Source organism: Oncorhynchus keta, chromosome 11 (genome assembly GCF_023373465.1).
Source record: "Oncorhynchus keta strain PuntledgeMale-10-30-2019 chromosome 11, Oket_V2, whole genome shotgun sequence".
Classification (NCBI taxonomy): Eukaryota; Metazoa; Chordata; class Actinopteri; order Salmoniformes; family Salmonidae; genus Oncorhynchus; species Oncorhynchus keta.
The window spans coordinates 41,508,333-41,524,504 of record NC_068431.1 but is presented as its reverse complement, the minus strand read 5'-3'; the positions used below and the strand labels follow the sequence as shown (position 1 = coordinate 41,524,504).

Below are 16,172 nucleotides of genomic sequence, written 5' to 3'. Positions count from 1 at the left end.
TGCTTTCTAACTCTGGGAAACCAGCATCACTCAAGTATATTAGCTGGAGCCTATTACTGTCGCTGGGATCGCTTCTCTGAGCCATATTAAAGACTCCCCAGACAAAACCGTCTGTCATGTTAATCCAAGCTTTAATAAATAGAGGGATGTGAAACTGTATTCAAATAGGGGCTCCTGCATTTATGCTGACAAAGAGAGACGAGCTATCAAGAACGACAGACAGACAGCGTTTTGCATTAAAGAGAGGGAGAAAAAAACAGATTCGACTGGCATTCATTCATTCCCATTGTGACGAGAAATGTCATATTATTGAAATGGCCTTCAAAATAACTTAAACCTAATCTAAGTTAAACACTGCAGGTGGCTCGGATATTGGGAGATATTGGAAGCTGTAATTGAATTGAATGCTTTTCAACCGAAGACTCTAAAGCCTTTTCTCCGTATCATACACCTATAGATAACACAATGTCTAGCTCAGCTGAGAGGACCAAGCTTTTGTTCATTGGATGCGTGTACATCAGACCACGCTATCTTGAACATGATTACTCATGAAAAGAGAAATAGTGTTATCACATTTTATTTTCCAGTTGGTTATTCAATGAACGTGTGCATCACAACGTTAATAGGGATGTCATACTGTTAGTTCACACAGAGACACAGACAACGGCCTAGCGGCATAGCAGAGAGCCTATTGCATCCATGAGGAGCATTCTCACTGGTAACAAAGAGGGAATTGAAGTGCAGCTCCCTGCTTCATGGTCATCACCTAGTTTCACAGCTTGGAAAAAAGGGCAAAGATACATTCTTTTTTTTTCATTACTCTGACTTGGTCCCTTACACCCTGTCTCTTTGGTGAGCCATCGATCGGCTTCAAGAAATGGAAATCTAGCTAAACCAGCCTTTCAAAACCAGAGAAGGGCTGCTGAATTATATAATACGGATAGTGCAAATCCTCATTTAATAAAGGAGAGGGGAGAGGGGAGAGGAGAGAAGAGAGGAGAGAGGGAGGGAGAGAGAGGAGAGGAAAACAGCAACCTTGGTCATCATCTCCTGAACATGTTTTTGTCTGCTGTTGCTCTCGGTCTAAATGAAAACTGACATATTTATATTTATTTGAAATTAACATGATTGTGGGCCTGCCAGTGTCAGGAGGATCTTATTTACATACCAATTAGCAGATTTACTAACCACCTTTTCTACTGATTAATATAATTACCATATACACAAGCATGCATATGAGAGAGATGGAGAGGGAAGAGGATGGGGGCAGCTTGTGAGACTGCCGTGAAATTCATATGTCTGCTAAAAGAGAAAGCTGATTGCCTTGGCAAAGGGAAAACGGCAGCACTTTAAGTAAGTCCTCCATGTTAAACTGTTACCTCCAGGGCACAGGGATTTCTCACCTCTCCAATTACTATTTGAGCTGGAAAGCACAATATTTCCCAACCTGTCTGGTTCTTTCTCACGAGGGAGGGGCCAGGGCTCAATCGGCTGTTGCGCGGAGTTGGCTCGCAGGCATACTCTATTCCGACAGAAAGAGGAGAGAAGGCTCTCTGCGCAAGTGTGGTGGAGGGGGAACGGGCTGCTTGGCTGGCACAATGAAGCCTTATTAATCAATTGACCCCGTAGTGCACAGTTCCCTGCAACCTGGCACAGGAACAGAGAGAGGGATTGATGGACAGGGTCTAGTCATCCTAGTTACCCCTCCCTGCATACTTAGCTAACTGCATGGACTACTCCTCTCCCAGCCCAGGGCCGTGCACTGGCACGCGGGACTGACTGAGACAGAGCTAGGCTAGGGGAGGACTGTGGACTGAAGACATCGTTCCATCATAGTAGTAATGCTGTCTGCCTGACTGCTCTCTGTGTCAGTCCATTGGTCAGACTCGCCACTCTGTGACTCCCTCTCTAATTGTGCATATTTGTTGTGCTGATGGCTTTGCTCAGTGCTGCAGGAGGATCTGTTGAAGCCATCGCCGTGGCGCTCGGAGGCATTCTATGACACACAAAGGTCCCTGCTAGAATATGCATCATAGCGACGTCGTTGGATGCAGAGCGTCAAGTGTTTTTCTTCAGCCATTTTGTTCATCAACATAAGAAAAAGTTATTGACATAGCGCTAGTAGAGTCATATAGCCTATGCTGTATGATTATACTGTATGATTCTGGTTGAATCATAAAGGTTGACTGAATATTTTGTCGTCTTACAGTATATAGCCTTTTCTTCTGTGTCTTCAGTAATGGAACTCAAAATGTAAATGAAATATATACGCCTCTCCAATCCACTATCACTCAGGCAATTCACTGATGGTTGTTCCTCCGGTCAAAGCACAGCTTTAGTCACCAAATGACCTTTAAATGCACCGGATACCCTTCCTGGCTCACAACACTCACATTTAGCGTTCTGAAGGAATATCATGCTTATAGGCTGTGTATATTACAGGTCACTGATTTGTGTCATTGTGACCAGGTGAGTGTGAAAGGGGTCAAGGTGTAGGACAATGGACTGCAGTGAGGGCCATCTCATTTTTTACTGGGGAGAAAGTGATCCCATGAAGTGATGCTTTCCAGTATGAGAATTTCCACTTAGTCTAGACAGTACAGTAAGTCAAGATATGAGCAGAGCAGGTATGGAACATTAGTGTCTGAACACTCTATTGAACAGCTGCCTCCCAGCCTAAGGTGGTCAGGAAATTACTAGCAGCCCTGGTTCAGGTTCCAGGTTCCTTACATACCAGGAGTTCTGTGTGGACTGGATCTCCAACTGTACTCTTCTAAGGGACACAGTGGCCTGCTCTCCTGTTCTTGTTGACAACGACCACCATGCCTGGTCACTATCAGACATCCCAGCTGTCTTCATGGTGTCCCTGTACCCGAAGGGGAGGAGGGGGTGTACGGAAGTTGTTTTGTGTCAGACATTTTGGGTTTCTCTCTTATGTCCCTCATTGCTGTGTAATTACAAGTGTTTCCTGGATGTGAAGTTTGGCCCGCTGCTCCTTGTTAAAGCACTACTAGTAAAACCACTGGAGTGTGCATGCTGCACATGGCAGGGAGAAGGGCCGAGAGACAGCGATATTCATTTTCTCTGTAAAACAATTAATTGAGAGGGTTGTCACAAGCTTGTCCAGGGTCATTGAAGCAGCTATTTCCGCTTTGTTCATTGAGAGCATTGTTAAAATAATATGAGTCTTGTAAAAAAAAAATGTGAAAGAAGACTCATAGTCCTTCAGAGTCATTGACAGCGTGTTCAGTTACAGTGCATTCGGAAAGTATTCAGACCCCTTGACTTTTTCCACATTTTGTTATGTTACAGCCTTATTCTAAAATGTATTAAATTGTTATTTTTTCCCCTCGTCAATCTACACACAATACCCCATAATGATGAAGCAAAAACAGTTTTTTAGACATTTTTACAAATGTATTAAATAAAAAAATAAAAAATGATATATCACATTTACTTAAGTATTCAGACCCTTTACTCAGTACTTTGTTGAAGCATCAATGGCAGCGATTACAGGCTCCAGTCTTCTTGGGTATGATGCTACAAGCTTGACACACCTGTATTTGGGGAGTTTCTCCCATTCTTCTCTGCAGATCCTCTCAAACTCTGTCAGGTTGGATGGGGAGCTTTGCTGCACAGCTATTTTCAGGTCTCTCCAGAGATGTTCGATTGGGTTCAAGTCCGGGCTCTGGCTGGGCCACTCAAAGACATTCAGAGACTTGTACTGAAGCCACTTCTGCACTGTCTTGGCTGTGTGCTTAGGGTCGTTGTCCTGTCTGAGGTCCTGAGTGCGCTGGAGCAGAGTTTTCATAAAGGATCTCTCTGTACTTTGCTCTGTTCATCTTTCCCTTGATCCCAATTAGTCTCTCAGTTCCTGCCATTGAAAACATACCCACAGCTTGATGCTGCCACCACCATGCTTCACCGTAGAGATGGTGCCAGGTTTCCTCCAGATGTAATGCTTGGCATTCAGGCCAAAGAGTTCAATCTTGGTTTCATCAGACCAGAGAATCTTGTTTCTCATGGTCTGAGTCCTTTAGGTGCCTTTTGGCAAACTCCAAGCGGGCTGTCATGTGCCTATTACTGAGGAGCGGCTTCCGTCGGGCCTCTACCATAAAGGCCTAATTTATGGAGTGTTGCAGAGATGGTTGCCCATCTCCACAGAGGAACTCTGGAGCTCTGTCAGAGTCACCTTTGGGTTTTTGGTCACCAAGGCCCTTCTCCCCCAAATGCTCAGTTTGGCTGGGCGGCAAGCTCTAGGAAGAGTCTTGGTGGTTCTAAACTTCTTCCATTTAACAAGGATGGAGGTCACTGTGTTCTTGGGAACCTTCAGTGCTGCAGAAATGTTTTGGTACCGTTCCTCAGATCTGTGCCTCGACACAATCCTGTCTCGGAGCTCTACGTACAATTCCTTCAACCTCATGGCTTGGGTTTTGTTCTGACATGCACTGTCAACTGTGGGACCTTAAATAGACAGGTGTGTGCCATTCCAAATCATGTCCAATCAATTTAATTTACCACAAGTAGACTCCAATGAAGTTGTAGAAACATCTCAAGGATGATCAATTGGGGAAAAAATCTCATAGCAAAGGGTCTGAAACTGATGTAAATATATATATATATTTTTTTTATACATTTGCAAACATTTACAAAATCTGTACGGGGTATTGTGTGTAGATTGATGAGGACATTTCTTTATTTAATACATTTTAGAATAAGGCTGTAACATAACAACATATGGAAAAAGTCAAGGGGTCTGAATACTTTCCGAATGCATTGTTACCATTCTGTGGCCCAGAGCAGTAATAGTCTGCACTCTGCCTTCCCTCATGACTAATCAAACATATAAATCTTATGACTCAGCGTCTCCTTCACCACCACAAAATCATTCCCTCTTTTTCCTCTGGCCTCTGGAAGTCTACGTTTCACAGGGACACTGACTGGGCCTTGACGGAGACCTGAAGGGATTCCAGATAGTCACATACAAATCATCCCCTCATTGTGTTGTAGCAGAGACCTCACTGTGTTCCTGTCCCAGTGGACAGTGAGCTGTGGTGTTCTTAGCCCCAGATGCCGGGGAAGCTCCTCTGGTTCCTCTATGTTGTGTGCTGAATGTAAATAATGGGGTGATTGCCGCTGATCTAAACTGCTGTCATAATGCATTTCCTTAGCCCTTATACATCCCCCCTGACGCTTTTTCAGCCCCAAAACGCTACATGTCTCTGTGCTTATTGATGCTTCTGTCCTTGGATAAATAATTCAAATTGGCTGCTGTTTGAATTATTTATCCAAGGACAGAAGCATCAATAAGCACAGAGACATGTACCACAGAGACTGACTGGGCGTTTTTGTAAGGTTTTTCATACTTATGGATTTAGTTTATGCATTGGCCCGGGTGGAAAGGTTGTCCGGGAGTGGAAGTTTAGCATCATATTATCTGACAGGAACAGGATAAGCCATCCCCCAGGGGTCCTGGGATCTAAACAAGGGTTTGATTACCTTCCCTTTGTGTTTTTCCTGGGTAGAGGGCAAACCTCCTCCACCTGAGTCAATCTGCATTCCCCAACACTCTCAACCCATCTTGTCCTCAGGTTCAACCTCGACAGGTATTTAGTAAATCACCCTAGCTAAACACAAGCTCTATATTCGACTTAAATAAAAGAATGAGCTAACGATTGCCATTTTAACTTCTGCTTGGTGGTAAGTGTTGGTGGCACTGTGCATCTGTCACCTGCACTGCCTCATCCTAACTGGCTGCTAGAATCTGCCATGTAGTCGTTAGCTCAACAGTCATGTGCATGCTCTCCTGTAGGCTAAAGTGTGTTTGTGTAGCAGGAATTCAATAAATACGTGTTTTCATGATCCTTAGTTATTAAAGGTGAACTAGTCTTGATTCTTGGCCCCAGACTGCCTTTGTAGAGCTTGGTGCTTTTTCTGGGTGGACACAAAGCCAGAGGACTGCGTTGCTCCTGTCTATAGCTAACGTAACACACACTGAATAAATATACTAGGACTCTTTTCTTCATTGTCACAAAAGGCCAGCCACTCCACTGGGGTCCCCACTCCCCTTTTACATAGTGATAAGATGCATTATCCTCTGAACCTTTACTTTCACTCAGACAGGAGAAAGGAAAGCATGTGAGAGAGGAGGAGGGCAGAGAGAGAGAGAGAGATTTCTCCTTCCCTGGAGTGAGACTGTGTGGAGGGGTTTTGTGTGAGCGGTGAAGAGGTCCTTAACCTTCTATCAGATAGAGCCATAGAGTTGTGCTCTGCCTGAATGGCTGCATTGAAGAGCCCTGAAGCAGAGGAGAAACACCCCACCACTGCTGAACTTGTGTCCTGCGTTGAATAAGCTGCCTGACACCTGTCCTCCCACTGCAGTGTCATAATAACAGACAGACACACGGCTATCTTAACACCACTGAACATGGGAAGCCTATAATACACTGCATTGATGGCCTATAGGCCTCTTCATTTTACAAAGCTATGCTAGTATTTCCACTAGGCATTTGTACTTAAGCAATGAGGTACAAGAGGCACTGGTGTATCTTGAATACAGTCAGGTAAATGGCATTGACTTTTGGTCATGTTGCTACAGACGCGAGCGACCCAGTCGTTAATTATTTTGCATAGCTGCTATTCAAAAGGACTTTTCGTCTGTTCTAAACTAAATGGTTGCTAAGCAGGCTGGATAACGTTCTTGTGACTTGCTAGCTAGCTAGCCAACTTCTGCTAACTGAGTCACATCAAACATTGAACCTGGAATGACGGCACACTAGAGCATTTTCATTCGTTTGAGCTTTTTTTTCTATCGCCATTTACTTGGATATGTCCATGATAATGACGCTGATGCGTGATTTTGACCGGCTCATAAAAAGTTGTCTCATCTGGGCACCGAAATTCAAAAGTGAAACAGGCAGACGGTGAGGCTTATATTAACCCCGCTCGCTGTACCAAACTAAATGCTAGGCTGGAAGTAAGGGTAAATAATGTGCTCGTTGAGATAAAGACAAGAGATGATTGGGACAGCTACATGGACATGATACTCTTATGAAGGCGGAGTGATCATTATCAGATGGAACTGTTAGCAGGGGTAGGTATGTCTGTGACGGCCAATGCAGCACGGCTTGAAATGCTGCTTGTCCAATCAGCATACAGGATCCAAACAACCACTTTTATAATAGACATTATAAATTGGGTGGTCTGAGCCCTGAATGCTGATTGGCTGACAGCCATTATATGTCAGACCGTATACCACGGGTATGACAAAAAAAGTATATTTACTGGTCTAATTATGTTGATAACAAGTTTATAATAGCAATAAGACACCTCAGGGGTTTGTGGTATATGGCCAGTATACCACGGCTAACGGCTGTATCCCGGCACTCCACTTTGCGTTGCGCTTAAGAACAGCCCTTAGCAGTGGTGTATTGGCCATATACCACACCTCCTCAGGCGTTATTGTTTAATTCTATCAGCTTCAGGGCACATACTACTATTTACCAGTGTAGGCTGTATATTATTTATAGGAAATGTGTTTTGCAGGGCTGATGTGTTCTGGGAAATTGGATGACTATAGGTGTGAAAAGAGTAAATCCTAGGCAATAATTACATGCCAGTTAGTAGATGCTTTTATCCAAATAAACTTACAGTCATGCGTGTATACTTTATACATATCGGTGGTCCTGGGAATTGAACCCACTACCCTGGCATTTCAAGCACCAGGCTCTACCAACTGAGCTACAGAAGACCACAAAGGACCAATGAGATATCATCCAATTACCTATTTACCATAGACAAATACATGAGAGCGTATGAATGAAATACTACAGAGGTGGTTTAGGTCAATGTCCATTTGGAGGTGGTCATAGTACAGCAGATCTAGCATGTGGGTGGTAGAGAGCTGCAGTAGACTAGTGCCTACATCCTGTGGTAAGTTTGCAGCATGGCAGCAGCAGTGTGGCAGGGCCTGGCAGAGCTCCTCTTTATCAAGTCAGGCAGTTCCATCTGAGCCAGCCCCCTGCTCCTCTCTTCTCCTCTCTTCTCCTCTCTTCTCTTCTCTTCCCTTGCTCCACATGGCCATTCCCGCCCTGCCACCCTCCCGCCGTGCCGTGCCGCGCCTCGCCCCCCACCCCCACCGGACCACACCACACTGCGCTGCCAAAACCTCCCCAGGACACAGCCTGCTCCGCTCCACACCGCACGTTACCTAGCGACCGTAACCGGGGAATGTGTGGTGCGCGGCGACATTGCCCTCATCTCCCCATCTGTGATTTTGTATGGTGCTGTTTTTTCCTTCTCCTTTTTTTGTGTTGTTCTCTCAACAAGAAACCACAATGAGAATGAGGCTGCCTAAATTCAACGTTGTTTTTACCACTTCTTCTGAATTATAGGGAACAGATTTCTGTCTTCCAATCTGTTGTGAGATGTGCGAGGATAAACATTTGCCGTCTGTCTCTCTCTCTGTGTGGCTTTAATGAACGACATGATGAGAGTTGATATCACCATGGATCATGCTGCTACCTGGTGGAGCAGAGGAGGCTGGGGTTGGTTGTTACAGTGAGGCGTGTCTACCTGGTTGGCTCAAACTGTCCATGGTTCCCTGAGGAAGACTGTCCGTTGTCCCACATTGAAGGATACACACTCGTTTTAACCTCTAAACACATCTTTACCACAGTACAGAAGGAATCACCAGTGTATGTCTCTTCCAAGTCTCTCCTATCTGACCTCAGACTAATGTCTGTTTTCCTCTTTTGTCTTTCAGGTAGAAGACGCCATGCTCATGTTTGATAAAACTACTAACAGACATAGAGGTAAGTCCAACATCTGTATGTTAACATCCCGTGTGTTTTTCTTTTTTACGTGTATTCATGGGACAGAAAATAGCACATTTCTGTGGCATTTTCCCCTGTTAAACAACACTGGGTGATTCATTTCACAAGGTGCCAACCTATTACAGTGCTTAATCCAGACACTGGAAAACGTCCTTTAAAAATCAATAGAATGCTATTTTAAACCTATGGCAGGCTGAGGTGTGACTGATGTTACAGACGGTGGTGGGTGTCGTGTAGAGACAGGCATGGGCTCTTCCTTCTCTCTGGGTGTATGTAGGGGGTTATGGAGCCAGCCGTGGGTGCTGCCGGCCTGTCTGCCTGCCTCTAGCACTACCGCTCACTGCGCTGAGAGATAACAGCAGAGATAAGGCCCAGGAGCAGCGCTGCCTTTATCTCTCTCTTATCTGCTCTTTATCTGGGATTAGGGGGAGGTTTCTCTATAAAGCAGAGGACTTTCCAAAGACAAACTGTCTCCATCTCCCTCTCCCTGCAGTACAATTGTACCATCTCCACAGCCAGAAACGCTACCAATTGCAGGCTAAAAGACACTAAAAGACCTGATATACAGCTGACAGACTCTGTGGTCCATAGTGATGTGCAGCAATGTTGATGTGATGGATAGTATGGTGACTGAAAAAGCCACAGTAGTGCAGCCGTTATAAGGGCCAGTTAGCTGCTCTCATTACGTTAGACGGCTGCTTGTTAGCTCTTTCCTCCTCTCCTCTCAGAGAGAAGTGTGTGTCGTCCAGCTGCTGACAGGCATTTCCTCTCCACCTCATATACACACTGAGGCCAGACACTTCCCCTCTGTCTCTCACACTATCCAGCTTTTCTCCAAATAGTCACATCGCGAACACGATCTCCTCAGCATCGAAGCAGACCGCTCTGTGAAAGTGTTGCCCAACCACGTCAGCAGATGTAGAGCTTTACTCGGGATTGATGAGTAAATGTTGGCTAGATTTTTTTTTTGTGCTATTCTGTGTGTGTGTTTACACATTTGTGCATGTGCGGCGTTATATCCGCGGTTATATCCGCTGGACGGGCGGGTTTAGGGTCTTGAAATATTTTGTGAAGGGCGAGTGTTTTGAATAAAGCGAGAAAACAATGCATATTTTTTTTAAATAAATGTATAATTCTTGTGCAATTCACATCTATAGGCTATATTGAGGATATTTCTTTCATTATTTGTATCTGGTGTTAGGCAAGTGCGTGAACCTAAACTTTAGGGCTGACTTTCTGCGCACCATATACACGCTAAATGCTTTTGGGAACTTGGGCAGAAAAAGTTAACGCTGATCCACTGTGGAAAAAAGGACAATAATCAGAGTTCAAATCTGTTAAATGGAGAATTGACAATAAAGAGAAGGGAGGGCTAGAACAGTTTGGGAAAGATTGTAAAAGAAGAAGTGGTAAAGAGGATTACAGTGCCGGCTATGTTATGTGTGATGATTGTCAGGCGCTATACAAATTCGACTGTCACAAGACAGGGACATCAAATAGGGCATGTTAAAGAAACTGTAGCCTACTGTTCAGATGGATTACATTTTTATTGAACTAGGCAAGTCAGTTAAGAACAAATTCTTATTTACAATAACGGACTACCGGGTAGTAATAATAATAATAATAATAATAATAATAATAATAATATAATAATAATAAAAGTGGGTTAACTGCCTTGTTCAGGGGCAGAACGGCAGATTTTTTACTTGTAAGCCTTTCGGTTGCTGGCCCAATGCTCTAACCACTAAGCTACCTGCCGCCCCAAAATCTAGCTGTAGGCTAGGTCTACTGTATAACCTCTCACATAGCCTGGTAGCCTATTAACTCCTGCAGAATTAAGCATTTCTTGCATTAAAATGATAGGCCTACACCAAATGTAGCCAACATCTTCACTCTTTTTTTTACCCTCATTTTCTCCTTAATTTTGTGATTACAACCTTGTCTCATCGCTGCAATTTTCCAACGGGCTCGGGAGAGGCGAAAGTCGAGTCATGCGTCCTCTGAAACATGACCCGCCAAGCCGGACTTCTTAATACCCGCCCGCTTAATCCAGAAGCACCAATGTGTCGGAGGAAACACTGTTCAATGACAGAAGTCAGCCTGTAAGTGCACTCAGCCTGCCACAAACCCCCAAGGTCAAACCCTCCCCTAACCCAGACGAGGCTGGGACACTAGTTTGCCGCCCTATGGGACTCCCCATCACAGCCAGTTATGACACATCCTGGGATTGAACACCAGGCTGTGGTGACGCTGCAACACTGCAATGCTTTAGACCGCTGTGCCACTTGGGAGGCCCTTCTTTCAGAATCTTGAGAATGAATGTGCGGTTAGGGACCGTCTGTAAAGCTGCTATCTTTATCGACATCAAAAAAGCGGATAGTATTTCAGCCACATAAAATATGCTCCCAAGCCGAACTGAGCCATGGAAGAGAAAACGTGGCAATACCTTATGCGGGGGACAATAAAATGCCACTCTAAAATGTGCAGTTTTGTCACACAACACAATTCCACAGATGCCTCCAGTTTTGAGGGAGCGTGCAATTGGCATACTGACTGTAGGAATGTACAACAGTGCTGTTGCCAGATAATTTAATCTTAATTTCTCTACCATAAGCCGCATCCAATGTCATTTTAAAGAATTTGGCTGTACATCCAACCGGCCTGACAACCGCAGACCATGTGTAACCATGCCAGCCCAGGACCTCCACGTACGGCTTCTTCACCTGCGGGTTCGTCTGAGGATGGGGAGGGGGGTGTTCAGGAGTATTTGTGTCTGTAATAAAGCCCTTTTGTGGGGGAAAAAAATCATTCTGATTTGCTGGGCCTGGCTCCCCCAGTGGGTGGGCCTGGCTCCCCCAGTGGGTGGACCTGGCTCCCCCAGTGGGTGGACCTGGCTCCCACTCAAGGCCGCAACCCTGCCCAGACATGTGAAATCCATAGATTAGGGCCTAATGGATTTATTTAAATGACCTGATTTCCTTTTTGAACTGTAACTCAGTAAACACTTTGAAATTGTTGCATGTTGCATTTATATTTTTGTTCAGTATATAAGCAGAAACATATCTAAATTAGGCTTGAAAAAATCCTTTCCAAAAATCATTCTGCCGTCTCTGACTATACATTGTCTATTTGACTGCATTGTCTATATTTTCCGGTTAGGGTCAGATGCAGGTGTTAGATTTTCACTTTATCACATATAGTTGGGCGGTTGCCGATGGGTTATTAGCAATTGACTGTGAGTGAGGGTGAACAAACAGCTGACACAGGCATCACTAGCATGCGTGTTCATGCATGTATGCGAGTGTGTGTGTGTATGTGTCTGTGCGTAAACGTGTGTGTGTGTGTGCTGCCTGCTGTCAGTGTGTCTGGTAAAGCGTCTCTCTGTGAGCAGTATCTGAACTAGTGGAAGTGCTATATGAGTTTGAGTGAATCGTGATGTGAAGTGACAGAACCCAGTGTGAGGTCTGCTTTGAGACGACGAGTTGCTGCTTTTTCTTCATCTCTCTCTGACTGCACTGCTGCTCTGTCAGTGTGTGTCTGTGAAGGGATTGGAGCTGAGCGGAGAGGAGTGAATCAGGTGTTTGCCTTTGGGCTGCCAAATGCCCTTCAAATGAAGACAATGATGGATAAGCACCCGGCCTGGCCATTTTTCTGATTCAGAGCTAACAATAGTGAGAGACAGATGAAAGTCTTCCTTTGTCTTACTAGCATGTTAGTATAATATACTGTCATTCCTCTGGTTGGGGATTTTTCAGTTTCTCAACATGTGTACTCCTGTCAGTAACTTGACAGATAGAGAGACTCCATTGTGTGTATATGGCAAATGGAGAGAATCCAGTTTTTCATGGTGGCTCTGAACAGACAATGTACAGTGATATGAGGGGGATGTGTGAAGACATATTGTTCCTCGTCCTCTATATTAAAAGAGGTCCTGAGACAGGACGTCTAACAGTCAAGGTATCTGCGGTGTTCTTTTGACTCTTCTGTTGTGATGGTGCCTCTGTGTGTGTGTGTGTGTGTGTGTGTGTGTGTGTGTGTGTGTGTGTGTGTGTGTGTGTGTGTGTGTGTGTGTGTGTGTGTGTGTGTGTGTGTGTGTGTGTGTGTGTGTGTGTGTGTGTGTGTGTGCGTGTGTGTGTAAAAATGTACTTTCTAATCCTCTCTCTGCGCCGCTCTTCACACTCATTTGGAGTATTCAGCAGTGTCCTTCAGACGCCACCCCTAAGGTGACTGCTGCTGAAACGACTGCTAAAACACATTTCTTTACCCCCTCCCTCCCTCCCCCTCCCTCCCTCCCTCCTCCCTCCTCTCTCTCCTCCCTCCTCTCCTCTCCCTCCCTCCCTCTCTCTCTCTCCTCTCTCTCTCTCTCTCTTTCTCTTTCTTTCTCTCTCTCTCTCTCTCTCTCTCTCTCTCTCTCTCTCTCTCTCTCTCTCTCTTCTCTTTCTTTCTCTCTCTCTCTCTCTCTCTCTCTCTCTCTCTCTCTCTCTCTCTCTCTCTCTCTCTCTCTCTCTCAAGCGGCATGTGCTGTCTCTCTCTCTCTCTCTTTCTCTTTCTTTCTCTTTCCTCTCCTCTCTCTCTCTCTCTCTCCCTCTCTCTCTCTCTCTCTCTCTCTCTCTCTCTCTCTCTCTCTCTCTCTCTCTCTCTCTCTCTCTCTCTTTCTCCTGTTAGAGGACACTCACTGCAAGTGAAGCTCCTGACAAAGGCGAGTGCTGCACACAATCTCCCTGGCATTTAAAGGAATAAAATAAGGGTGATTGTGTTGGGAATTCAATGTTTCTGGCAAGCGGCATGTGCTGTCCAGAGGTTCACACCGGAGTTGAGCCATTGTTACTGCCAACCTTGCAGCCTCCCCCCCTCATCTACCCAACGTCACCTTTCTCCCACCTCCCCATCCCTCTGCTCCTCCATCCCTCAAATCAAATACAATTTTACTGGTCGCATACACAAATTTAGCAGATGTTGTTGCAGGTGTAGTGAAATGCGGAGTATAAATATATATACATATGTGATGGGATGTATCAACAATATGGACAGAATATGGATAGAATATGTAGTATATTTGAAGAATAGTACAATACCAGTCAAAGTTTGGACACACCAACTCATTCAAGGTTTTTTTTTTTTTTTTTTTTTTTTTTACTATTTTCAAAAAGTTTTAAACAAATACAAATATATTTTGATTTTAGAATAATAGTGATGACAGCTTTGACTCTTCTCATCAAAGTGAAGGAGTCTTGAAAGTTAATACATACTCTGGAATCATCATGTCTCTTCTTCTTATTGGTGTCCTTTAGTACTAGTTTATTTGCATCAATTTGACCATGAAGGCCTGATTCATGCTGTCTCCTCTGAACAATTGATGTTGAGATGTGTCTGTTACTTGAACTCAGTGAAGCATTTATATGGGCTGCAATTTCTGAGGCTGGTAACTCTAAAGAACTTATCCTCTGCAGCAGAGGTAACAATGGGTCTTCCTTTCCTGTTGCAGTCCTTATGAGAGCCAGTTTCATCATAGCGCTTAATGGTTTTTGCGAAGGCTGTTGAAGAATCATTTCAGATTGTCAGTAATGTGTAAGCAGAGGAACTTTAGGCTTTTCACCTTCTCCACTGCGGCCCCGTCGATGTGGACAGGGCGGGGTTCAGATAATAATCCCCGACCTTAATGATGAGTTTGGAGGGTACTGTGATGTTGAAGGCTGAGCTGTAGTCAATGAACCGCATTCTTACAAAGGTATTCCTCTTGTCCAGATGGGATAGGGCAGTGCGATGGCAATTGAGTCATCCGTGCATCTATTGGGTCGGTATGCAAATTGCAGTGTCGGGTAATGGGGAGTTGATATGATCCTTAACTACCCTCTCAAAGCACTTTGTGATGAAAGAAGTGAGTGCTACAGGGCGATAGTCATTTAGCTCAGTTACCTTCACTTTCTTGGGTACAGGAACAATGGCGGACATCTTGAAGCAAGTAGGGACAACAGACTGTTATAGGGAGGGATTGAGCTTTCCGTAAAGACTCCAACCAGCTGGTCTGTACATGCTCTGAGGACGTGGCTAGGGATGCCGTCTGGGCTGGCAGCTTTGCAAGGCTTAACAAGCTTAAATGTCTTACTCACGTCGAACATGGAGAATGAGAGCTCACAGTCCACGGGAATGGTGGTGGCCCGCGTCGGCGGCACTGTGTTTTACTTGAAGTGGGCGAAGAAAGGATTTAGCTTGTCCGGGATCAAGACAACCGGTGTCCGCAACATGGCTGGTTTTCCCTTTATAATCCGGGATTGTCTGGCATCCCTGCCACATACGTCTCATGTCTGCGGCGTTGAATTGCGACTCCACTTTTTTGCCTGTTTGCTTTCAGTTTTGCGTGAATGCTGCCATCTATCCACGTTTTTTGGTTTGGATAGGTTTTAGTCTTCACAATGGTAACAAAATCCGCTATACACTTCCTAATGAACTCAGTCATCGTGTCAGTGTATACATCAATGTTATCCCCAGAGGCGAACCGGAACATATCTCGGTCCGTGTAATCAAAACAATCTTGAAGCATGGATTCTGATTGGTCAGACCAGCGTTGAACAGTCCTTACCACGGGTACTTCCTGTTTGAGTTTCTGCCGATAGGAAGGGAGGAGCAGGATGGAGACATGATCTGATTTGCCGAAGGAAAGGTGGATAGGGCCTTGTAGCCATCCTGGAAGGAAGAGCAGCAATGGTTGAGTGATGTTAATGCGCGAGTGGCGCAGTCAATGTGTTGGCAAAACTTCTGTCGGGTTTTCCTTAGATTTGTCCCCAGCTACAGTAAATGCATCCTCAGGATATGCGGTTTCCAGTTGGTACAAAGTCCAATGTAGTTCCTTGAGAGCTGTCATGGTATTGGCTGAGGGAGAAAATACACGACTGTGACATGACCGAAGAGAATTCTCTTGGGAGGTAATACGGTCGGCATTAGATTTTTAGGTATTCTAGGTTGGGTGAACTAAATAACTTGACTTCCTGTACGTTACCATAATCAGAGCATGAGTAGTTAATGATGAAACAAACACTGCCTTTATTTTTCCCGGAGAGTTCTTTATTCGTGTGTGCGCGATTTACTGAGAACACAGCTGGCTGTATGGCCGGGGACAGTATATCAGGAGAGAGCCATTATTATGTGAAACAGAGTATGTTACAGTCCCTGATGTCTCTCTCGAAGGAGATCCTCGACCTGAGCTTGTCTACTTTATTCTCCAAGGACTGAACATTAGCAAGTAATATACTCGGAAGCGGTGGATGGTATGCACGCCCCCTGAGTTGGACGAAAGGTCCACTCCGAATACCTCTTCTCCGCCGGCGATGTCTTGGAGCA

At 44.9% G+C, this 16,172-nt stretch overlaps 1 protein-coding gene across 15 annotated transcripts in view; it reads left to right on the top strand.

Annotated features, from left to right (window-relative positions):
• Positions 1–16,172, top strand: part of LOC118389693 (RNA-binding protein Musashi homolog 2-like) — a 335,623-nt gene that overhangs the window by 180,460 nt on the left and 138,991 nt on the right. For all 15 annotated transcript variants that reach the window (XM_052457216.1, XM_052457217.1, XM_052457210.1 and 12 more), the window contains exon 7: positions 8,765–8,813. In XM_052457216.1, the coding sequence (XP_052313176.1) occupies positions 8,765–8,813 (49 nt within the window). The remainder of the gene's footprint in view (positions 1–8,764; positions 8,814–16,172) is intronic.